Raw genomic sequence first — 26,413 nt, forward strand, 5'->3', positions numbered from 1 at the left:
TAGCTAATTTTGACCCTTTCAGGGGCCATAACTCTGGAACCTATTATGGGATCTGGCCGGTTCAAGAAACGAACTGAGATCTTATGGTGATACAAGTTTTGTGCAAGTTTGATTAAATTCAAATCATAAATGAAGATGCTATTGTGCAGACAAGGTCAAAATAGCTAATTCTGGCCCTTTCAGGGGCCATAACTCTGGAACCCATAATGGAATCTCGCCAGTTCAAGAAAGGAACCAAGATCTTATGGCGATACAAGTTGTGTGCAAGTTAGGTTAAAATAAAATCATAAATGAAACCACTATCGTGCAGACAAGAAATTGTTGACGCACGGACGGACTGACGGCGGACGAAGGGTGATCGCAAAAGCTCACCTTGTCACTATGTGACAGGTGATCTAAAAAGGAATGGAAATATATATATATATCTATAGATATATGTATATATTTATTTTTTAGGGGGTGGGGCTGCGGGGGAACAGGGTGAGGAAACAAAATTTCACATGTTGATTATAAATATTGATGGAAAATTAAAAATGAAAAAAAAAAAAAAAAAAATGGGTGGTGGTGGTGGTGGTGGGGGGGGGGGGGGGGGGGGGGGGGGGCATAGGATGCATGATCAGTGATGGGCATGACTGGGTGGAGGAGCGAGGTGGGGGAATGGTACAACTTGCATGTTGATAATATTCATGGAAGGTTTGAAAAAAAATCTAAAATAAGGAATGATAATTTTTTCTTTTTGGTGGGGGGGGGTTGGGGTTGGGAGGGGGTGTGACCAAGACACGTGGGTGACCAGGTGTGGGTGTGCAACTTTACATGTTTATAATAAATGTTCATAGAAAAGAATGAAAGAAATTTAATGAAATTCTGCCAAATGGTAAGTTTGTTATGAACAAATATGAGGATTTTTAGACAATTAAAGGGCAATAACTCTGAAGTTACAAAGAAATCCGTACAGAATGGTGTGTGCACAACCACGTTACAGTGCTCTAAATTCTGTTTAAGTTTCATAGTTCAAGATCAAATATATCAAAAGTTAACAGCAATGGCCATATAGATCTATAGTACTCTACATAGTTAACACTAGAAACTTCTAAGGGCCATAACTCTGGTGTTACTTGGGCAATCTGACTGAAACTTGATGGGCCCCATAACCTCATAGTGGCAAACATGTATATAAGTTTGTTTGAAAAAAATCTAAAATAAGGAATATTTTTTTTTTTTTGGGGAGGGGGAGGGAATGTGATCAAGGTAAGGGGGTGACCAGGTGTGGGTACAAAACTTCACATGTTTACAATAAATGTTCATGGAAAAGAATGAAAGAAATTTAATGAAATCCTACCAAGTGGTAAGTTTGTTATGTACAAATATGTGGATTTTTATACAATAACTCTTAATTTACAAACTCTTAATTTACAAATAAATCCAAATGAAATTGTGTGTACACAATCACATTGTGATGATCTAAATTCTGTTTAGGTTTCATAGTTCTAGGTCAAATATATCAGAAATGATGATGCAGAAATTGCCATATTTATAGTACCCTATATAGTTAACACTAGAAACTTCTAAGGGCCATAACTCTGGTATTACTAGGGCAATCTGACTGAAACTTGACAGGCCGCAAGAACTCATAGTGGTGAACATGTATATGAAGTTTTAAATAAATTTTCCCAACCATTTCCGAGATATGGCTCCGTACGGACGGAAGGACGGACGGACAATGCCAAAACTATATCCCTCCGACTTTTGTCGGGGGATAAAATTTAAGTTTACAGTGGTAAAATGTTACTTTGCTATAATAAGAATTCTATGTACATTACCTGTTCTACAGGTACAAGTGTAATCTGTTGGAGTTGCCCCTCTTACACATGTGGCCCCATTAGTGCAAGGATTTCCATCACAAATATGGTACATATTCTGACACCTATCACCATAGTATCCAGTATCTGAAATCAAACATTATGATAAATTTAATTACATCTCAAATCAAACATCATGGTAAATGTAAATCATCTCAAATTAAAAAGCATAGTTACTGTAAATACAAAATGTACATCTAAAATTGTCTATCAGGTCATATGCAAGTGCATCATAAATTGTAGCATGATGTGAAATAGGATGTACAAACCCATTATGTGAACTGTTATAACATATTAAAGAGCAGGACATAAGTGCATGTGCATTTTTCTAACAGAATCACTGCATCTTTTACACCAGTAACGAAAGAAGCAGCACTTCCAAAGAAAGAGTTCTGCTTTGATGAGGTATCACAATGGCAACCAATACATGTTAGAGAGAAAGCTCTTGTCTGCAATATACCCCAAATGAATAAAGCTCTTGTCTGCAAGATTCCCCAAATGAAATAGATGATGCGTTTGTAGAAAAGCACATGTCTCCCTAAATGCATAGTAGTTGTAAGCAAGAAATCAACTCAGCATGTCCAATCATCACGAAAAGTTTCTAACTTTTGGGCCTAGTGGTTCTCAAATTATGGACTGGAAATAGTTTTCCATGTTCTGGCCCCTATGACCTTGACCTCTGATTGAATGGCCCAAACATCAATCGGGTTCATTTACTCTGAATGTCCAATCATCCTTAGATGTTTTAACATTCTGGGTTAAGTGGTTCTTGAGTTATTAAGCAGGAAGACTTTTCCATGTTCAGACTCCTGTGACCTTGACTTTTGATTGAGTAACCCCAAAAATATTAGGTAGATCTAGTTTGATCAAAAATTAAGTGTGACAGGCAGATGGCTCCTGTGACCTTGACCTTTGATGGAGTGATCCCAAAGACAATAGGAGTCATTTTCTTTGTAAGTCCTATCATCCTATGCAGTTTGAAGGTTCTAGATCAAATGGTTCTCAAGTTATTGACCTTCCCCCACCTGACAGGTCAAGCACTGGCTAGGGGGGTAAAGAACTGACTGGTAAATTTCTTCTCCACAACCAACAGGTCAAGAACTGGCTAGGGGGGAAAGAACTGATTGGTCAATTTCTTCCCCCACCTGACAAAACAAGTACTGGCTAGGAGGGAAAGAACTGACTGGTCAATTTCTTCCCCCACCTGACAGGTCAAGTACTGGCTAGGGGGGAAATAACTAAGTTGTCTATTTTTTCTCCCTCCTGATAGGTCAAGTACTGGCTAGGGGGGAAAGAACTGACTGGTTAATTTCTTCTCCCCCTGACAGGTCAAGTACTTGCTGGGGGGGAAAGAACTGACCAGTCAATTTCTTCTCCCACCAGACAGAGCAAATACTGGCTAGCGGGAAAAACACTGATGGGTCAAATTCATTTCCCCCCTAGCCAGTTCAAGTACTGGCTAAGGGGGAAAGAACTGACTGGTTAATTTCTTCTCCCCCTGACAGGTCAAGTACTTGCTGGGGGGAAAGAACTGACCAGTCAATTTCTTCTCCCACCAGACAGAGCAAGTACTGGCTAGCAGGGAAATAACTGACCAGTCAATTTCTTCTCCCCACCTGACAAGTCAAGTACTGGCTAGGGGGGAAAGAACTGACCAGACATTTTCTTCGCCCACCTAACAGAGCAAGTACTGGCTAGAGGGGGAAGAAACGGTCAGTTCTTTCTAGCAAGTGCTGACTAGAGGGGAAAGAACTGACCAGTAAATTTCTTTCCCCACCTGACAGGTCAAGTATTTGATAGGGGGGAAACAACTGACCGGTCAATTTCTTCCCACTTAACAGAGCAAGTACTGGCTGGGGGGAAAGAACTGACTGGTCAATTTCTTCCCCCACCAGACAGAGCAAATACTGGCTAGCGGGAAAAGAACTGATGGGTCAAATTCATTTCCCCCCTAGCCAGTTCAAGTACTGGCTAAGGGGGAAAGAACTGACTGGTTAATTTCTTCTCCCCCTGACAGGTCAAGTACTTGCTGGGGGGAAAGAACTGACCAGTCAATTTCTTCTCCCCCTGACAGGTCAAGTACTTGCTGGGGGGGAAAGAACTGACCAGTCAATTTCTTCTCCCACCAGACAGAGCAAATACTGGCTAGCGGGAAAAGAACTGATGGGTCAAATTCATTTCCCCCCTAGCCAGTTCAAGTACTGGCTAAGGGGGAAAGAACTGACTGGTTAATTTCTTCTCCCCCTGACAGGTCAAGTACTTGCTGGGGGGAAAGAACTGACCAGTCAATTTCTTCTCCCACCAGACAGAGCAAGTACTGGCTAGCAGGGAAATAACTGACCAGTCAATTTCTTCTCCCCACCTGACAAGTCAAGTACTGGCTAGGGGGGAAAGAACTGACCAGACATTTTCTTCGCCCACCTAACAGAGCAAGTACTGGCTAGAGGGGGAAGAAACGGTCAGTTCTTTCTAGCAAGTGCTGACTAGAGGGGAAAGAACTGACCAGTAAATTTCTTTCCCCACCTGACAGGTCAAGTATTTTGGGGGTAGGGGGGAAACAACTGGACCGGTCAATTTCTTCCACTTAACAGAGCAAGTACTGGCTGGGGGAAAGAACTGATGGTCAATTTCTTCCCCACCTGACAAAGCAAGTACTGGCTAGTGGGGAAAGAACTGACTGGTCAATTTCATTTTCTCACCTGACAGGTCAAGTACTGGCTAGGGGGGAAAGAACAGGCCGGTCAATTTCTTCCCCCACCTAACAGAGCAAGTGCAGGCTAGGGGGAAAATAACTGACTGGTCAATTTACTTCCCCTTACTGATCAAGTACTGGCTACATGGGAAAAGAACTGACCAGCAGTAATTTCCTTACCTTAGAAGAAATTGAAACAGGAAAAAGGCAAATAAAAATATACAACAGAAATTAAGATAAGTTCATTTAAAAACATTTCTTTAATTTACACAAAATATGAAACATATTTCTTATTTTATATGATATTTAAATGAAAACCGACTATCGGAAATGAAAAACAGGCTAGTTAAGAATAACCAAGAATAACCAATTCCAATTCACTAACAGGGGAAATAATTGACTAGCCAGGAAAATTGATGAGGGGGGAAAGAATTGACTAGTTAGTTTTTTCCCCCCATAAGAATGATCAAGAGTAACCAGTTGCGATTGGGGGGAAAAAATTGACTAGGGGGGGAAAGAACTGACCAGTCAGTTTCTTCCCCGGGGAAAAAACTGACTAGTCAATTCTTTCCCCCGGGGAAGAAACTAACCAGTCAGTTTTTTCCCCGGGGAAAGAACTGACTGGGGAAAAAACTGACCGTTACACCGGAAATGGATTTCCATGTTCTGGTCTCTCTGACCTTGACCATTAATGGGGTGACCCCAAAATAAATAGGGGTCATCTTCTCTGCATGTCCAATCATCCTATGCTATTTCAACATTTTTAGTCAAGTGGTTTAGTGACCTTGACCTTGACCTTTGACGGAGTGACCCAAAAAACAATAGGGGCCTACCGCCCTATGAAGTTTGAAGGTTTTAGGTCATATGTTTCTTCAGTTATTGATAGGAAATGTAGTGGACAGATGGAAAAGCAAAAACAATGTATCCACCAGTTTGGGGGTGGGGAGGACATAATAAAGCTCTTGTCTGAAAGAAACCCCAAATAAAAGAACATCTTGTCTGCAAGAAACCCCAGATGTACTTAAAGCTCTTGTCTGCATGATACATCAGATGAATAAAGCTCTTGACCTTCACTGTATCTGTGTGACTCAAATCGCAACCAAAAGCAAAACTAAACTAGATGTGTGTCCACAGGTGCCCCCACTCCTGCCACTGTAACATGGTTTAATGACTCAGATTAAACAATTTTTAAGATGTTTGCAACACAAACTTTTAAGAAAATTATGTGTATTTTTCACTTAGTTGGTGTAGCTGAGTAAAATCCTAAAGAGAACACTTCTTAGGCTATAAAACAATCCTCTAATGTTTTATGATTCTAGGTTAAGTACATTTTAACATACATGTTTCACAAACTTCTTTTTTTGAGTAAGTCTGGACAAGAAGTCTGGTCTTGTGTAGTGAAATAATGACTGTAGGTAAAATATTTTCGGAGCTACGCGCGACAAAACATTAAAATGACAATTTTTTCCAAGATCAGAGGCCATAACTCCTACAATACTAAATGAATCCGGACGCGAAACCCCAGGTGCACAACTGCACATGCCGACCAACATTCCTGTAAACTCTGGTGACTCTAGGTCAAATACTTTTAGAGCTACGCACGGCTCAACATTAAAATGACCAATTTTTAACCAAGTCAGGGGCCATAACTCCTACATGACTAAATAAATCTGGACGGAAATCCAGGTGCACATCTGTACATGCAGACCAACATTCCTGTAAAGTTTTGTGACTCTACGTCAAATACTTTTGGAGATAGGTGTGACACAACACTAAAATGACCAATTTTTATGAAGTCAGGGGCCATAACTCCTACAAGACTGAACGAATCCGGATGCGAAACCCCAGTTGCACAACTACACATGCTGACCAACATTCCTGTAAAGTTTTGTGACTCTACGTCAAATACTTTTGGAGCTAGATGCGACACAATATTCTCTGAAGGACGGACAGAAGGACGGATGGACAAGAGCAAATCTATATGCCCCCACCACTCATGGTGGGGGGGGGGGGGGGGGTGCAAAAAATTACGTACCACATGTACACTCCCTATAACCACGTTCATATGAACAAGCACCATTATCATTGCAAGTTGTTCTGTCACATACTGAAACAAAACAGATTTAAAAAAAAATATAAACAGTTTTCTATCAAAAGTTTTACAAAAGAGCATTTATTGTTTTAACTTGGCTTTAATACAAAAGAAAGTTTGATAAGGTAATTCATGTTCAGCATTTTTTTTAAAGATGAAAGCTTGATATGACAGCAATTTAAAATAGTTATCATGGCAAATGGTTCATGGCCGATAGTTTATCTACATGTAGGCACTATAGGTCCAGGGCTGTACATAATTTCCATATTACATTTATCATAATGTCTCACTGAAGTAACTCCATTAACAACACTTAATATATGTTTGTATTTTTTTGGTCCCAGAAATGCTGGAATATGCTTTCTTCTTTTTCATTTGAGATAAAACATTTTTTTAGTGTGCAAAAACCAGGCAGCACATGAGGTTATAATTTGCTCCAACAATGCTCATTTCGAGATTGCTTTTTTCTAAAAGGTAACACACCATTTTGTAACCATTTACAGTATACTTACCATCAACAACATCAGTGCAATTACTAGAGTTGATGCTTCCTGTTGTAGATGTCCTCTGGTTTTTGTTACACGGCTTGCAAGTCCTTTGTGTTGTTTCATCCTGGTAAAAGTTCACTGGGCATGGAGTGCAGCCATTTACATTATATCCTGTTTTTGAGTATGTACCCTTAGGACATGGCTCTGAAACAATATATAACTATACAGTCAGAATTTGGTTATTCAAACTCAACCAGACCGGCAAAATCTGTTTTGAGTTACCAGTAGTTCAAGTCACTGAACAATTTACATTATACAGGGATTTTGCTGGGACCTAATGATGAGTTCAAGAGAGAGAGGCAGTGCTCAAATCATCTATGTCTGAGGAAGCAAAGTTTGATAAACAAACATATTTCACATCAACAACCTATATTTTGTTTTTACTCCTTTCTGTGGTAAGATTTTATACCTAGAGACCTGTTTTTTTTAACTTAAAGACCATAGGAATAGGATTTAAGTTGTCTGTTGGGAAATTCAAAGTTAGAAAAGATCATGAAAACATATTAACAAAAAAAATAAAAAAGAATAACCAAAATAATGCCCGAATAAACTATAAAGATATTACAGTATTTGATAGTTTACCTAGTTTTTGACTCTAGACAACCAAGTTTTGAACTTGATTCAGAGTTCCCCTAAGCCAGCTTTTACAAAGAGCAAGTTAAACATATGCCTTATAGTCTTTCAGCAAGTATTCAATGACATATGATTCTATGAAAGTGACTGCCTAGATTTCTGACTAAGTTTCATGTAGAACAAAATGGAAATGCATCAATAGGGTTTTCTATGACATGACCAAATGACCTTTTTAAACCCTTAAAGACCTAGTGTTGAACCTGACCTGTATTTTATCAATACAACCATTCTAAGTTTTTATGTTGCTCAGTTTGAAGATGTGGCATTTAGAGCAGTATGATTTGACCAAGTGACCTATTTTTTGACCCCAGATCATGAGAATTTATTGAGGTAAACCTATTGGTTAAGTTTCATTAATGTAGAACTGTATTCATAATTTTAACAAGAGCTGTCACAGGAGACAGCGCGCTCGACTATTTCGATGGTGGATAGTGAAACTGGGAACATCTGAGGAAACTAGAGCTGTCACTGGAGTGTTTAATAACTCCAATTGCGGATGAAGATATTGCACAATAGCCTGAGTCTATGTCAAAAATATCAACTTAAAGTAATAAGAGAGGTAAAGATAAAATGTATCAAAACACTATATAAGTATATCCTAAGCAAAAAGGGGCATAATTCATTAAATATTGGTGCCAGAGTTATGCACCTTGTGTCATATGGTGTGGGTGATGATGTTGAACAACTATTTTAAGTTTGAATCAAATCCATTCAGTAATAACAGAGACAGAGTGAAAGTGCATCAAAACTTTAACCTAAAATTCTAAGTAAAAAGGGGAAATAATTCATGAAAAATTGGTCCTAGAGTTATGCACCCTGTGTCATATGATAAGGGTAATGATGTTGAACAATTGTTTAAGTTTGAATCAGATCCATTCAGTAATAACAGAGATAGAGTGAAAGTGCATAAAACTTTAACCTGAAATTCTAAGAAAAAAGGGGAATAATTCATGAAAAATTGTGCCAGAGTTAAGCATCTTGTGTTATATGATGTGGGTGATGTTGCTGAACAACTATTTTAAGTTTGAATCAAATCCATTCAGTAATAATAAAAATTATTTTGCCTAAAAATAATTACATTTATTTTCTCACGAAATTAATAGCTATCTTGTTGCTAGGTGTGTAAACTAGAAACTATCGTTGTTGTCAAGTAATCTTGTTTTGTGATTTATTGGTTACCTGTCTAAACACAATAGAGTAATGATGAACGCCTTAGCGTCTGGGAACCACTCAAGCGTTATATTAACTTCAGATCACGTGCAATATTCACAGTTGAATTTAAGGTGTACTGGCTAGCGTTTCAGATCGATGTTAAATTGCCCACCCGCCACACCCCAATGATAAAAATTTCTGTTTTTATGCTAAAATTAATTATATTACTGCATTTTAAATTTTGCTATGGCAATCTGACTGTTCTGTGAAGTACTTATGTTACAGATGATATGCTGCCATTTGGATGCTAACATCGGAAGTGAACAGAATGCAGGCACCTTACATAGATACGGAACTGAACAGATTCCTTGACTACAAATCAATCGTGAAACAGACAAATCCAATTTGGTATTAACATTTTTCCAGATGGTTGATGATGAGAAACCTAGATGATAATTTACCAAGTTATGGATTGAGGACTAATAGACATTTTAAGTTATACAGATAGTGATCCAGTTAATCAATTTTATCTTTATACTTATGTCACTCCTAATATATTAAGGGCCGGGAAAAATTCTGTCGACCGCGGGGGCGATCGGGCGTGCTTTCGGACGTTGTCATAGTATGGATGTTACTGTGTAAAAGGTATTGCTCTAGTGCTTTGGCAATATCTGACTAGCCTTGCTTAAATGTGTCATAGCCTTGCTTATGTCATAGCCTTGCTCATTATAGTATAGTTGCCTTGCTTAGAATTACAGTACGTTGCCTTGCTCCGTTGGTCCGCTAAATATTCCTTCATTACTTCGGCAGCCAACCGTCGAGTTATGGGGAATGTTTAATTTACTGTGGTGTACTGTAGCCTTGCTCATTATAGTATTTGCCTTGTTTAGAATTACAGTACGTTGCCTTGCTCCGTTGGTCCGCTAAATATTGTGGTGTACTGTAGCCTTGCTCGCTTTGCTTAGAATCACAGTACGTTGCCTTGCTCCGTTGGTCCGCTAAATATTCCTCATTACTTTGACAGCCAACCGTCGAGTTATGGGGGGTGTTTAATTTACTCTGGTGTACTGTGGTATCCATTGCGTTCGTGTGGTGCTGATTGTTGCTTCCACAGCCAACCGTGGAGTAATGATGTGGTGCTTTACGGGCGCGTCTGGTTTCCTCCCGGTCGACAGGGTTACTACGAACAATGGAGTGGCCAAACTTTGCCAAACTATTTATAATAACTTTTATATATAAATGTGAATTACATATTAGACTTGTTGCTTGCAGTATCATATGCACCTATAATCAGTATAGCCTATGTGAGTGTCATCATATCTAAAATGTACAAATAAACATGTAGTAAACTGTGAATATTGCAGTTGTTTCTTGTGTATAATTTCAGATAGTAAAATAACAGAGGTAGAGTGGAAGTGCACCAAAACTTTAACCTGAAATTCTAAGTAAAAAGGGGAAAAATTCATGAAAAAATGGTGCCAGAGTTATGCACCTTGTGTCATATGATGTGGGTGATGATGTTGAACAACTAGTTTAAGTTTGAATCAAATCCATTCAGTAATAACTGAGATAGAGTGAAAGTACATCAAAACTTTAACCTGAAAATCTAAGTGAAAAGGGGGAATAATTCATGAAATATTGGTGCCAGAGTTATGGCCCTTATGTCAGATGATGTGGATGATGATGAGGAATAAGTATTTCAAGTTTGAATCAAATCCATCAAGTAATTACAGAGATAAGTTGAAAAAAGAGAAAGTGTAAAAAACTTTAACCAAGGTGGGGACATGGAAAGACGCCGATGCCGGCGTCGGGTCGAGTAGGATATCTCTCCTTATACTTCGTATAGTCAAGTTAAAAATATTGTATGATATCAGATGTTACAAAAAAAAAAAACCCAAAAAACAACTTTGTTTTTTAAACGAAGAACACATTTATACTGTTTTTTAAAGGAAGAACACATTTATACTGCGTTTTTTAAAGGAAGAACACATTTACACTGTGTTTTTTTAAAGAAAGAACACATTTATACTGTGTTTTTTAAAGGAAGAACACATTTATACTGTGTTTTTTAAAGGAAGAACACATTTATACTGTGTTTTTTAAAAGGAAGAACACATTTATACTGTGCTTTTTAAAGGAAGAACACATTTATACTGTGCTTTTTAAAGGAAGAACACATTTATACTGTGCTTTTTAAAGGAAGAACACATTTATACTGTGTTTTTTAAAAGGAAGAACACATTTATACTGTGTTTTTTAAAAGGAAGAACACTTTTATACTGTGCTTTTTAAAGGAAGAACACATTTATACTGTGTTTTTTAAAGAAAGAACACATTTAGACTGTTTTTTAAAAGGAAGAACAAATTTATACTATGTTTAGCTAGGTATTTATCAAGTGTGTTTTATTATGAACCTAATGCATTTAACTGTTAAAGTACATAAAATTGTTCATGTTTTCATAAACTACCAGCTGGGGGAGGGATATATATATATATAAGAGGGTCATGATGACCCTAAATTGCTCACCTCATTAATATAAGCCACATGTTTTAAATGGCAAACTGATGCTAAAATATTAGAAAGTAGGTCAGTAGGTCACATTCAAAGTAACTGAAAGTCAGTTTTAAGATCTGTATGCAAAACTGAATGTCATCCAAATTTCAAGGCTGTACCTCAAAAAACAACAACAAGAAAGTAGGTCAGTAGGTCAAGGTCACAGTAAGGTGACATGTAATCACTTGGGTACATCAGGTAAATATAATTAAACAGTCTAGGAAATATGATCTGATGATTTTTGAAGTATTTTTTCCTATATAACTCATATAACAAGTGACCACCAGGGCATGGCCTCTTTTCACCCCAGGGGCATAATTTGAATAATCCTTTTAAGAGGTCAATTAGGCAATGATACATACCAAATATCAAGGGCATAGGTCTTAAACTTTCAGACAAACATTTTTTTTCCCCCTATATAAGTCTATGTTAAACTTGGGACCCCCGGGACAGGGCCTCTTTTCACCCCAAGGTAATAATTTGAACAATTTTGGTAGAGGACCAAAAGGCCATGCAACACACCAAATATTAAAAGCCTAGGCCTTGCAGTTTCAAACAAGAAGATTTTTGAAGTTTTTCCCTATATAAGTCTATGTAAAACTTGGGACCCCTGATGCGGGGCCTCTTTTCACCCCTAGGGCACAATTTGAACAATCTACAAGGAAGACCACAAGGCAATGCTACAAACAAAATATCAAAGGCCTAGGTCTTATATTTTCAGACAAGAAGATTTTTAAGGTTTTCTCCTATACGTCTATGTAAAACTTGAGGCCCCCAGGGAGGAGCCTCTTTTAACCCCAGGGTAATAACTTGAACATTTTTGGTAGAGAACCATAAGGCAATGCTACATACAAAACATCGAAGGTCTAGGTCTTGTGGTTTTAGACAAGAATTTTTTAAAAAAATTTCCTATACGTCTATGAAAAAATTGTGAACCCCAGGGCGGGGCCTCTATTCACCCCAGGGGCATAATTTGAATAATCTTGATAGAGGACAATAAGATGATGTCACATGCCAAATATCAAGGCTCTACGTCTTGCGGTTTTGAACAAGAAGATTTTTTAAAGTTTTTCCTCTTGGTTGCCATGGCAACGACAGTTCAATATAGAATTAATTTCTTTGAACAATTTTGAAAGGGGACCACCCAAGGATCATTCCTGTGAAGTTTGGTGTAATTCTTCCCAAGGATTTTCAAGAAGAAGATCTGTTTAGAAAATGTTGACGGACACACGACGCATAACTGACGATGGACATTGAGCTGTCACAAAAGCTCACCATGAGCTTTTGGCTCAGGTGAGCTAAAAACTCTGTCATTTATATCAAATTCTAACATGACCAGCAAATAACCTACATACATGTAAATCAAAATTCATCTCGGGTTATTCCGCAATAAACCACTCGCGTGCAATGACGTCATTCGATCCAGGTGTGTAGCACTGTTGTAAAAAGTAGTTACTATTTTTTTCTAACACTGTTGATACTAGTATGTCTTGTTAGAATTGAAATAATAAGTTCCCAAGTGTGATTTATTGTAGAATAACCAGAGTTTTTCGTTCTTATGTGAAACAATATAACACTCAGGCCTATATTATTTTTAGCATAAGAACTCAAAACTCGGGTTATTCTATGATAAACCACATTTGGGAACTTTTTATTTTTTAAATATCATGTTAAAAACTAGAATTTATGTTAAAACTATTTTCAAGTGGCAATTCAGTATACTGGCCAGTCTCAGTTGGAATTTACCCTTCAAGTTTTAGTGAACTGATACTGAAATTTTTAAACTCAAATTCAGCTGAAATCAAAATATTTTGTGACTCTCAGATTTTTTAATTATAAGTTTGGCTGAATTTCAAAATTCTGCAACGAAACTGGGGTTAAAGCATGATTTTGATTTTTCTTTGAAAGACACTCATTTTACCTAAAATTGAGAGTCAAATTAAAGTATTCCTCAAAAATGGGAGTAGATAATTATAAAAGTTAAACAAGTAGCTTAAGTTATTATTTTGTTATTATTTTACCAATGCACTTTGTTTCATCAGCTGCTCCTTCAATGCCAACAGTTGACTGGGCACCTGGACACTGAGTACATGTGTCCTTGGCTGTCCAATATGTGTCTACGCCACATGCAGTACAGGGGTAGAATCCTGAATCTGATCGAAATCCTCTGGGACAGGTAACTGAAATACAAAGTATAAAACATTACACCATTAATACATATTTTTCCTCGGATACAAAGGTAGACAAGAATCCTCTATGAACAAGTAACTAAAATAGGAAGACTAGTGCAAAACCCAGTATCTTTTTCACTCCTATATATCTCAAATTAACTCCTGATAAAAGAACAGCAGACTATATATACTTCATGTGTCCTATCTCATGCCAAGTACTGTGAAAACATTAATATTTGTGTGGGACCAAATTGTAATGTAAATCCATAAAATTTAATGCAAGAGAATGGAATAATTTCCTTTTCAAGTCACATTTAAAGGTTGAGCAGATGCATATCCCTATGAAACAGCAATTATGGCCAAAATCTCCATACACATGATATTAAATAATTTCACAGATTCTGTTTTACAACACACAGGGATAAAATCCAGAGATTATTCTTTGTCCCTTACCGTAATTGATCCATAATGACAATCAGCAATTTCTATTTATTTACATATCCTCCTAATAAAACTGCCACATTCTTTGACCATTATACAAACTATTTTTTGTCAAGAAAGCCCAAGAATGCAAAAATTGTGTACTACAAACATGTAAACTGCAAATTGTCATCTGGGGTCTACCAGCTTATCCATGAAATCTATTAGCAACAAACACCTTCAATGACACATTTATGATCAACATCTGGCTACTATCCTAAAGGAGATACTTACCTTGACAGCCTGTTTGACCATCATTTGTCTACTTTCCTGAAGGAGATACTTACCTTGACAGCCTGTCTGACCACCATTTGTCTACTATCCTAAAGGAGATACTTACCTTGACAGCCTGTCTGACCATCATTTGTCTACTTTCCTGAAGGAGATACTTACCTTGACAGCCTGTCTGACCACCATTTGTCTACTATCCTAAAGGAGATACTTACCTTGACAGCCTGTCTGACCACCATTTGTCTACTTTCCTGAAGGAGATACTTACCTTGACAGCCTGTCTGACCACCATTTGTCTACTATCCTGAAGGAGACACTTACCTTGACCACCATCTGGCTACTGTCTTGAAGGAGATACTCACACTAACAGCCTGTCTGACCACCATCTGGCTACTGTCTTAAAGGAGATACTCACACTTACAGCCTGTCTGACCACCATCTGGCTACTATCCTGAAGGAGATACTTACACTGACAGCCTGTCTGACCACCATCTGGCTACTGTCCTGAAGGAGATACTTACACTAACAACCTGTATGACCACCATCTGGCTACTGTCCTGAAGGAGATACTTACCTTGACAGCCTGTCTGACCACCATCTGGCTACTGTCTTGAAGGAGACACTTACACTGACAGCCTGTCTGACCACCATCTGGCTACTGTCCTGAAGGAGACACTCACACTAACAGCCTGTCTGACCACCATCTGGCTACTGTCCTGAAGGAGACACTCACACTAACAGCCTGTCTGACCACCATCTGGCTACTGTCCTGAAGGAGATATTTACCTTGACAGCCTGTCTGACCACCATCTGGCTACTGTCTTGAAGGAGATACTCACACTAACAGCCTGTCTGACCACCATCAGGCTACCGTCCTGAAGGAGATACTTATATTTATGCTCAAGTTCATCTATAGCCAAGGAGATACTCACACTGACAGCCTGTCTGACCACCATCTGGCTACTATCCTGAAGTAGATACTTACACTGACAGCCTGTCTGACCACCATCTGGCTACTGTCCTGAAGGAGATACTCTGGCTACTGTCCAGAGGGAGATAATTACACTGACAGCATGTCTGACCACCATCTTGCTACTGTCCTAATGGAGATACTTACACTGACAGCCTGTCTGACCACCATTTGGCTACTGTCCTGAAGAAGATACCTTGACAGCCTGTCTGACAACCATCTGGCTACTGTCCTAAGGTTATGATTTAAACAAGAGGGCCACGATGGCCCTATATCGCTCACCTGTTGTCACTGCACTTGAGGACAAGAAGGTCCTCAGAAAAAATATCTAAGTCCAAAGGACAGGAACAACAAAGGGAAGAAATTAAACCAAAAAGAAAAAAAAATTCTTACAAGGTAGAGATATGTCAAAATACACCTAAAAATTTGAGGTACCATCCATGTTGTACTACAGAAAAGTGGTCTCGGTTTTTCCCTACGGCCAATAATAAAAAAGTTACTAAAAACAAGCTATTTATAGTAACGTAAAAGGGAAGTAATTAAAAAAAAAAAAAGATTGTAAGTTAACAAAAGAAGGATCTGCTAAATAAATCTGTTGACATAAATGAAATTTCAGATCAGTATCTACATTAGTTACTGAGATATACCCATTTTAATTTGAAATAAAGGGAGGTAATTTGACATAAAATCAGTCCATAGTTATCTACCCTCATTGGCTCAGTCCAACTAATGACAATAATGAAATTATTAATAAATTTTATAAGTACTTACTTTGATTACAATCAAGGGAGGTAATCAGATATAAAATAATTCTGGAACCTACAAATGGATCTGATTTGTCATGGAATCCAAGATTTATTGTTGTTGAAGATATTTTGGAAGTTTGTATCAAATCAAACCATAAATGAAGTCTCTATATGGCTGCAAAAGCCAAAATAGCCAATTTTGGACCTTTAAGGGGCCATAACTCTGGAACCCATAAAGGAATCTGGCCAGTTCAAGAAAGGAACCAAGATCTTGTGGTGATACAAGTTTTGTGCAAGTTTGGTTAAATTCAAGTCATGAATGAAGCTGCTATTGTGCAGACAAGGTCAAAATAGCTAATTTTGGTCCTTTCAGGGGCCATAACTCTGAAATCCATTACGGGATCTGGCCGGTTTAAGAAAGGAACCGAGATCTTATGGTGACACAAGTTTTGTGCAAGTTTGATTAAATTCAAGTCATAAATGAAGCTGCTATTGTGCAGACAAAGTCAAAATAGCTAATTCTGGCCCTTTCATGGGCCATCACTCTGGAACCCATAATGGAATCTGGCCAGTTCAAGAAAGGAACCAAGATCATATGGTGATACAACTTGTGTGCAAGTTTGGTTAAAATAAAATCATAAATGAAACCACTACCGTGCAGACAAGAAATTGTTGACGGACGGACGATTGTAGGACATTTGCCCCCCAGGACATTTGCCCCCCAATGAAAAAATGAACTACTGGACATTTGCCCCCCAGTTGAAATGGCAGATAGGACATTTGCCCCCCATAGCTTATTTTTGGAATGGACATTTGCCCCCCAATATTTTTGTCCAGTATGCCAGTATATATAACTGTATTTGGTGTTGTTTTATTATCAAAATTACTCTAAAAGGCAATTTTCAGTAAAAAAAAAACTGTTTTATTAATTATAATTTGATAAATATGTTAATTACTTTTAGGTGTTAAGGTAAATAATAGCATATTATTGAGTAATAAAAGTGCTCATAACAGCGTTATAATTTCTTAATTAGTGCAATGTTTTAACACTCAGACTTGTTAATTTGGCTATTATCTACTACAAAATTGTATAAAACAAAGATATTGTACCCTAAAATATGAAGAATGTCTTGTACGAAGTTCCTAAAAAGTCACTGGGGGACAAAAATATTGGGGGGCAAATGTCCGTTTCAGAAATAAGCACTGGGGGGCAAATGTCCTATCTATCATTTCAACTGGGGGGCAAATGTCCAGCAGTCCACTTTTTTATTGGGGGGCAAATGTCCTGGGGGGCAAATGTCCGGATCCCGGACGGACGGACGTTCCTACATATGGATACTTATGTGGCTACTCTTTTGTTCTCTCTATTGTTCTTTTAGCCACGTAAGAGAAAAATAGCCACATAAAAGCCTTACGGAATGAATGACATCAAAGAAAAAGTACAGTTACCTATTGTTCCTATAGCCACCTAAGTAAGCAGATGTGAGCTCGCACGAGACGGACGGACTGACGACGGACGAAGGGTGATCACAAAAGCTCACCTTGTCACTATGCGACAGGTGAGCTAAAAAGATAATAGGTAAGGGTAGTTTAAGACTTAAACTTACCTTGACAGCCTGTCTGATTACTATCTGGCTACTGTACTGAAGGGTATGATTAAAGACTGACAGCCTGTCTGATCACAATCAGGCAACTGACCTGAAGGAAATGATGTACAATTTAAATTTACCTTGACAGCCTGTCTTATCACCTTCAGACTACTATCCTGAATGACAGGATTAAAGATTTAAACTTACCTTGACAGTCTGTCTTATCACCTTCTGGCTACTATCCTGAATTGCAGGATTAAAGATTTAAACTAACCTTGACAGCCTGTCTGATCACCTTCAGGCTACTGTCCTGAAGGAAATGGTTTACAATTTAAACTTACCTTGACAGACTGTCTTATCACTATTTGGATACTGTCCAAAAGAGCAATTTTTACAACTTGTCTGAGCAAAACCATCTTGGTACTGTCCATCTGGGCAAGCATTTACAGCATTTGTTTCCAAGTTGAAAAACTGGGCAGGTCCACATGGCACTGTAACACATTATATGCTTGAAAATATATACAGCACAACCAATAAAATCAGCTTGTGTCACACATGTGTCTGTGACATCCATAGCAAAAGGGTTATAATTGCACAAGATCAGTTACCTGGACGTCACAATTACAAATTTAATTATTTACATAATTATTTTGCTTAATAGGTATATTGTAAACCATACGTCAGGTTTGATTATCTTAAAGAATTAAGTACCTAGTAACATTTACAATAGATATTAACGAGAGCTGTCGGAGGACAGCAACGCATGACTATTCAGCAGCCTTGTCAACTGAATGACAACAAAAGTCGAAAAAGTGGCATAATTTAGTAAAAATACAAAACAGGGTTATGGAACCTGTATAGTTCTAATCATCCCATGACAGTGGACAAGTGTGTGAACTTTCAATCCATTCCCATTAGTGGGTACTGAGATAACAGCTTACATATAAGAATTTAACAAAAAAATGCTAAGTTTAAAATGGGGCATAATTTTGAAAAAAACCAAAAAAAAACCAAACAAACAGAGTAGAGCTATGGGATCTGCGTTGTGCATGTTAGATCATGACAGTGAAAAAGTATGTGAAGTTTCAATACATTCCCATTAGTGAGTACTGAGATACCAGCTTACATACAAATATTTAACCAAAAATTTCTGAGTCGAAAAAGGGGCATAATTTTGTAAAAAAGCAAAACAGAGTTATGGAACCCATGCAATGTAAATCAGTTTATCACAGTACATAAGTGTGTGAAGTTTCAATCCATTCCCACAAGTGGTTACTGTCATACCAGCTTACATTCAAAACCTTAACCAAAAAATTTCTGAGTCAAAAAGGTGGCATAGGTAATTTTGTAAAAAAGCAAAATAGAGTTATGGAACTTGTGCAATGTAAAGCTGTTTATCACAGTGAATAAGTGTGTGAAGTTTCAATCCATTCCCACAAGTGGTTACTGAGATACCAGCTTACATACAAAACCTTAACCAAATCAGGACGCCGATGCCAACACCGACGCGGACGCCAACGCACAGGCAAGTCCAACAGCTTTACTATTCTATGAATAATCGAGCTAAAAACCATAAATTACAGTTATAGGTACAGCAGATATTTTTCACCTGTCAAACACATAGTTTCCTACACAACATGTGTGTTAAACTCTGTGTTCAATCAAACAGTAATTAATATAAATTTTCATGCAAAAGACACTTTCATCTATTAATCACACAGTATTCTATGCCATAAGAACTTTTATCAATCAATCAAATAGTACTCAATGCAAGAACAAAGTATCTTACGCAACAGGTATGTTTGTCTATCAACCACACAGTATCCTATGTAACTGTTTTTTTTCATCTATCAGTCATAAAATTATTCTATGCCACAATCATTTTGTCTGTCAATAGCACAGTTTTCTAAGCAACTGGTATTTTCAACAATCAATTACCCAGTATCCTATGCAACAGGTTTTTTTTTCATCTATCAATCAATCAATCAATCACACAGTACCCTATGTAACAGTTATTTTCATATATCTATCAATTACACAGTTTCCTATGCAATAGGTTTCTCCATCTATCAATCACACAGTACTCTATGCAACAAGTATTTTCATCAGATTCTGTCAATCACACAGTATCATGTGCATTAGTTATACTTACAGCAGATATCATCAACCAAGCTGTAACCTACAGTTGAGCAGCTAAGTGCCCCAGTCCCTGATATAACTGAATCTTCCTTCACAGTCAGATCGTAGCTTTGACCAGCTGCTGTACAAAACAAAGCGCTTCCAGTGACATCAAACACATTGTATGTGGTATTCACAATTTTATTGATACAGTCTTCACTTTCAGACACACTAACAGATGATAATAATTTGAGATCCAAAGTTGTTTCAAACTGAAAAAAAAAGAAAATTATTCTAATAAAGACATTATCCTAAATTTTAAATATACAATGTGGCTACAGCAGTATTCTGCTTTTGATCCCAAGAAAACAAGAGGACCATGATGGTCCTGAATCGCTCACCTGTCTCTCCACATGACCCAGTTTTGAACTGAGTATGACGTCATTTTTTCTATTTTTTGATCCCCAGTTTTGAACTTGACCTAGATATCATCAAGATAAAAATTCTGACCAATTTTCATGAAGATTACTTGAAAATATGGCCTCTAGAGAGGTCACAAGGTTTTTCTATTATTTGCCCTAATGACCTAGTTTTTAAAGGCACATGACCCAGTTTTGACCTTGACCTAGATATCATCAAGGTGAACATTCTCACCAATTTTAATGAAGATCTCATTAAAAGTATGGTCTCTAGAGAGGTCACAAAGTTTTTCTATTTTAATACCTACTGACCTAGTTTTTGACCGCACGTGACCCAGTGTCTAACTATATCTAGATATCATCAAGGTGAACATTCAGACCAATTTTCATGAAGATCCATTGAAAAATATGGCCTCTAGGGAGGTCAAAAGGTTTTTCTATTTCTAGACCTACTGACCTAGTTTTTGCCTGCAGTTGACCCAGTTTTGAACTTGACCTAGATATCATCAAGATGAACATTCAGACCAACTTTCATACAGATCCCATGAAAAATATGGCCTCTAGAGAGGTGACAAGGTTTTTTATTATTTGACCAACTGACCTAGTTTTTGAAGCTCATGACCCAGTTTCAAACTTGATCTAGATATCATCAAGGTGAACATTCAAACCAACTTTCATACAGATCCCATTAAAAGTATGGTCTCTAGAGAGGTCACAAGGTTTGTCTATTTTTAGACCTACTGACCTAGTTTTGGACCGCACATGACCCAGTTTCAAACTTGACCTAGACATCTTCAAGATGAACATTCTGACCAACTTTCATAAAGATCCCATGAAAAATGTGACCTCTAGAGTGGTCACAAGCAAAAGTTTACGCACACACAGACGACGAATGCCACGCAATCACAAAAGCTCACCTTGTCACTTTGTGACAGGTGAGCTAACAAGAGCTGTGGAAGGACAGCAATGCTCAACTATTCAACAGCCTTATCAGTTGAATGAAAACAAGGGGGCAATGAAGGCCCTGTATTGCTCACCTGACCTATTGACCTTGAGATCATCAAGATAAAAATTCTGACTAAGTTTCATTAAGATATGTTCATAAATGTGGCCTCTAAAGTGTTAACTAGCTATTCATTTGACCTGACCCCTTGATCTAGTTTCTGACCCGACATGACCCAGATTCGAACTTGACCTAAAGATAATCAAGTTTAGCATTCTGACCAAGTTTCATGAAGATATGACCTAGTGACCTAGTTTTTGAAACTACCTGACCCAGATTTAACCCTGACCTAAAGATCATCAAGATTAACGTTCTGATTAAGTTTCATTAAGATATGGTCATAAATGTGGCCTCTAAAGTGTTAACTAGCTTCTCCTTTGATTTGACCTGGTGACCTAGTTTTTGACTTAACATGGCCCAGATTCGAACCTGTCCTACAAATCATCAAGTTTAACATTCTGACCAAGTATCATGAAGATACAATCATAAATATAGCCTATACAGTGTAAACTAGCTTTTCCTTTGATTTGACCTGGTGATCTAGTTTTTAAACCTACATAACTTAGATTCAAACCGGACCTTAAGATCATCAATATTAACATTCTGACCAAGTTTCATGAAGATAAAGTCATAAATGCGGCCTCTACAGTGTTAACAAGCTTTTCCTTTAATTTGACCTGGTGACCTAGTTTTTAACCCCAGGTGATCCAATATCACATTCTTCCAAGATTTTATTGAGGATAACACTCTGATCAAGTTTCATTAAGACTGGGTCAAAATTATGACCTCTAGAGTGTTAACAAGCTTTTCCTTTGATTTGACCTAGTGACCTAGTTTTTGACCCTAGATGACCCAATATCAAATTCGTCCAAGATTTTATTGAGGGTAACATTCTGACCAAGTTTCATTAAGATTGGGCCAAAACTGTGACCTCTAGAGTGTAAACAGTCAAATTGTTGACAATGGACGGACGGATGACAGACGGCAGACACAGAGCAATTACTAAAGCTCACCTTTGAGCACTCTGTGCTCAGGTGAGCTAATAAAAGTTGTAAAAAGTGAATAAGTTTGTAAAATTGCAAAACAGGGTTATGGAACCAGTATGCATATCATTTCACGACAATGAATCCATTCCCATTAGCAGGTACTGAGATACCAGCTAACATAAAAAAACTTAACCAAAAACTACTAAGTCAAATAAGGGGCATAATTTTGTAAAAATGCAAGGTAGAGTTATGTAACGTGTGCATTACATGCCAGATCATGACAGTGAACAAGTATGTTAAGTTTCAATCCATTCCCATTAGTGGGTATTGAGACACCAGCTTACATTACATATAAAACCTTTACCAAAAATTTCGAAGCATAATTTTCTAAAAAAGCAAAATAGAGTTATGGAACCTGTGCAATGCAAGTCAGTTTATCACAGTGAATAAGTGTGTGAAGTTTCAATACATTCCCCTAAGTGGTTACTGAGTACAAGAACTTAACCAAATCGGGATGCTGACACCAACGCACAAATGAGTCCAATAGCTCTACCTATTCTTTGGATAGCCCAGCTAATAATGTATAACACACACGTATACTTTTCAACAAGATAAGTGGTACAATGTATATTACACATTTGCCTGTGCACACAGTGGATCACAATGTTAATAATAAATTATCAACTTTCCAGGAGAGATAACCAAATAACATTTGTATGACACCTGAAGAGTTCTACATGTTTGTTAACTGTTCAGATAAGATCTTACCTAACTGTTCTACTTTTAACTTCTGTCCCAATTCAGGTACAGTTGAAACTCGATATCTCAAACACGTTTAACTTGTTTAACTCGTTTAACTCAAAATTCCAGCTATCTCAAAGATTTTTTTCAAGTCCGATCCCGAAAACATGTGCACAAAATTTCATTTTAAGTCTAATTTGTTTTCAACTGTATTTATCCCACTATAGATTTCTGCATTTACCTTAAGTCCCAGTTATGGTATTTAACTTACTATAGAATTTTGCTTTAATTTAAGTGCCAATTAAGGTGTTTACATGACTGTAGAATTTTGCTTTTTAACTTGTGTCTCAATTAAGGTATTTACCTGACTGTAGAAGTAAGCTTTAACTTATCTTCAAATTAAGGTATTACATAACTGTAGAATTCTGCTATGAACTTATGTGGCAATTAATTTAACTGAATGTAGAATTTTGCTTTAACTCGCGTCCAAATTAAGGTATTTACCTGACTGTAGAATTTCGCTTTAACTTATCTTCAAATTAAGGTATTACATAACTGTAGATTTCTGCTTTGAACTTAGGTGGCAATTAATTTAACTGAATGTAGAATTTTGCTTTAACTCACATCCAAATTATGGTATTTACCTGACTGTAGAATTTCACTTTAACTGAAGTCCCAATTAAGGCATTTACCTGACTGTAGAACTATGCTTTAACTTACGTCGAAATTAGGTATTTACATAACTGTAGATTTCTGCTTTGAACTTATGTCCCAAATTAAATGTTTACCTGACAGTAGAATTTTGCTTTAATATATGTTCAAACTGAGGTATTTACCGTAAATACCCATGTATAATGCGCTGTTTTTTGACCCCCGGAACCAGCCCCGAATCGTGGGTGTGCATAATAAACAGGTATAGACAATTTTCCAACTTCAAAACAGGTTTGTTACCGATGTTCGCCATTTTGGTAAAGGGAAACTACTCCCCGCACTTACTGTCACCGCTAAAATCTAAGATTGCCGTTACGTTCCGTAAAAGATCGAATGGTTTATTTTTCTTTCAAACAAAATTAATTTCATATATTAGTATTTTGATGAAAGAAATGTTAACAAATCACAAAAATTATGATACTAATTAAAGATCGAGAATTACCATTAACCAAGATCAAACTGTGAACAACATAATTGCTGGTAATTACTGGCTATTTGATCATGACAAAAAGACTATCACACTTTTTGTTATCGGTTTGAATTGAGAAGCTCATGTCATTTTGAAAGATACCATTCCGAAATACTGAATCAGCTGCTATTTATTTATTCAAAATAGTTAATTAACAAGAGTGCCAGATTGTCACAATATACGCCCGTCACAGCAAATTTCATTACTCTAGCTGCTGTATTGCAAATGAATTTTAATTTTGTGGTTGTTTAGTAATCATTGTAAGACTTTTCTTTTTCTAAGTCCACAAAAAAACTCCTTACCAGGTAGAGAGACCTTAAAATACACCTAAAATTTAAAAGTAACATCTATGTTTTACCACAGAAAAGTGGTCTTGGTTTTTCCCTACGATCAATTATAAAAAAGTTACAATATAAGTTTTTTATAGTAACAACTAAGGGAAGTTAATCTAAATATCAAAATACACCTCAAAATTGGATGTAGCATGCCATGTTGTACTACAGAAAAGTGGTCTCGATTTTTCCCTACGACTAGTAATGAAGAAGTTACAATATAAGCTATTTATAGTAACAACAAAGGGAAGTAATTCTAAAGAAAGGAACTGCGCATGATACTTCCTCTCATGATGGTGTATAATTGTGCAAAGTTACATCAAAATCCCTCCATGCATGAAGAAGAAATGCTTCGGACAAAGTCATTCTTGTATCTGACCTTTGGCCTCTAAGTGTGACCTTGACCTTAGACCTATGGACCTGGTTCTTGCGCATGACACTTCGTCTCTGGTGGTGAACATTTGTGCCAAGTTATATCAAAATCCCTCTAAGCATGAAGAAGAAATGCTCCGGACAAGGTTTTCATTCTTGTATCCTTTGACCTCTAAGTGTGACCTTGACCTTAGACCTAGGGACCTGGTTCTTGCACATGACACTCTGTCTCATGATGGTGAACAACTGTGTCCCTCCATGCATGTAGAAGTCTGTGGACGCCGCCCGCCCGCCCATCCGCCCGCCATGGGCGTTCCCATAATATGTCCCGTTTTTCAAACGGGCGTATAAAAAAGGTAAAACAACAAATATAATAGTATTTTACTGGTTTTATTTTCGAGAAAAGAAAAATCGATAGTACTGCGAGACCGATGCTGCATTCCGCAGCGGAGATAAAATTTATTACTGGTGTCAATGTAAACTCTACTTTCTTTTTCCATCCACCTCAAAATTGACCAAAATGTTTTCTTCACAGGATTTTGGGCTAAACTCGGGGTGTGTGCATTATACATAGGTGCGCATTATACATGGGAATCTACGGTACATAACTATAGAAATTTGCTTTAACTTATGTCCCAATTAATATGTTTACCTGACTGTAGAATTTTGCTTTAACTCAAGTCCCAAGTAAAGTGTTTACCTAACTAAAGAATTTTATTTTAACTTTAGTCCCATTTAAGGTGTTTACCTAACTGTAGATTTTCACTTAATGTCCAAATATAGGATACCTAACAAGAAAGTTCTGCATTTTTTAGCATATTTGGCAGTTTCTTTCAAATCAGCAGATTTTCTCATATCTTCCTGGTACTGAAACTACATTTAAGTGTCAGGTTTCAACAAGAGCTTGTAGAACACGAAATGCCCTACCCCCCTCCCTGATACATTCAGTAACTGCACAAGGAACAAAAATTATTTGGTCACTGTGCACTGGACATTTTGACCTACTGACCTCAAATCAATAATTATAAAATATCTACTGTTCTGCATCAATGTGACCTTGACCTTTGATTTACTGACCTCAAAATCAATAGGGGTAACCTACTGGTTATGATCAACCTTACTAGTACGTTTCGTGATCCTAGGCCCAAGCATTCTCAAGTTATCATCTGAAAATGGTTTAACTGTTCAGGTTCGGGATCACTGTGACCTTGACCCTTGACCTACTGACCTCAAAATCAATAGGGGTCATCTGCTGGTCATGATCAACCTCCTTATCAAGTTTCATGATCCTAGGCCCAAGTGTTCTCAAGTTAACATTTGCAAACGGTTTAACTGTTCTGGGTCACTGTGACCTTGACCGGAAACAGATTGCTCTACATACCGACTGACCGACAGACATCTGCAAAACAATATACCCCTCCTTCTTCAAAGGGGGGTATAATTAATTCAGAAGCCACATACAGTTTTAGATTTGTCTTTTAGTTCAGGTTGTTAAAACATCCGTCGCTTTATCAAATGCAAATGTGTAAAACAGGAAATTATATT

At 37.4% G+C, this 26,413-nt stretch overlaps 1 protein-coding gene across 4 annotated transcripts in view; it reads right to left on the reverse strand.

Moving 5' to 3' along the window:
- The window catches only part of LOC123564875 (uncharacterized), a 531,225-nt gene that overhangs the window by 406,829 nt on the left and 97,983 nt on the right, over positions 1-26,413 (reverse strand). For 3 of the 4 annotated variants that reach the window (XR_008369995.1, XM_053537515.1, XM_053537513.1), the window contains exons 27-32: positions 19,870-20,107; positions 18,059-18,208; positions 13,552-13,710; positions 7,156-7,335; positions 6,587-6,658; positions 1,821-1,946 (exon numbers count right to left, since the gene is read on the reverse strand). Coding sequence is in view for 3 of the 4 variants with exons in the window: in XM_053537515.1 (XP_053393490.1) it covers positions 1,821-1,946; positions 6,587-6,658; positions 7,156-7,335; positions 13,552-13,710; positions 18,059-18,208; positions 19,870-20,107 (925 nt within the window). In the remaining variant the exon portion in view is untranslated. Of the gene's footprint in view, positions 1-1,820; positions 1,947-6,586; positions 6,659-7,155; positions 7,336-13,551; positions 13,711-17,857; positions 17,879-18,058; positions 18,209-19,869; positions 20,108-26,413 lie in introns of all 4 variants that reach the window. The other variant, XM_053537514.1, reaches the window with a different exon arrangement.

This window comes from Mercenaria mercenaria, chromosome 2 (assembly GCF_021730395.1).
Source record: "Mercenaria mercenaria strain notata chromosome 2, MADL_Memer_1, whole genome shotgun sequence".
Classification (NCBI taxonomy): Eukaryota; Metazoa; Mollusca; class Bivalvia; order Venerida; family Veneridae; genus Mercenaria; species Mercenaria mercenaria.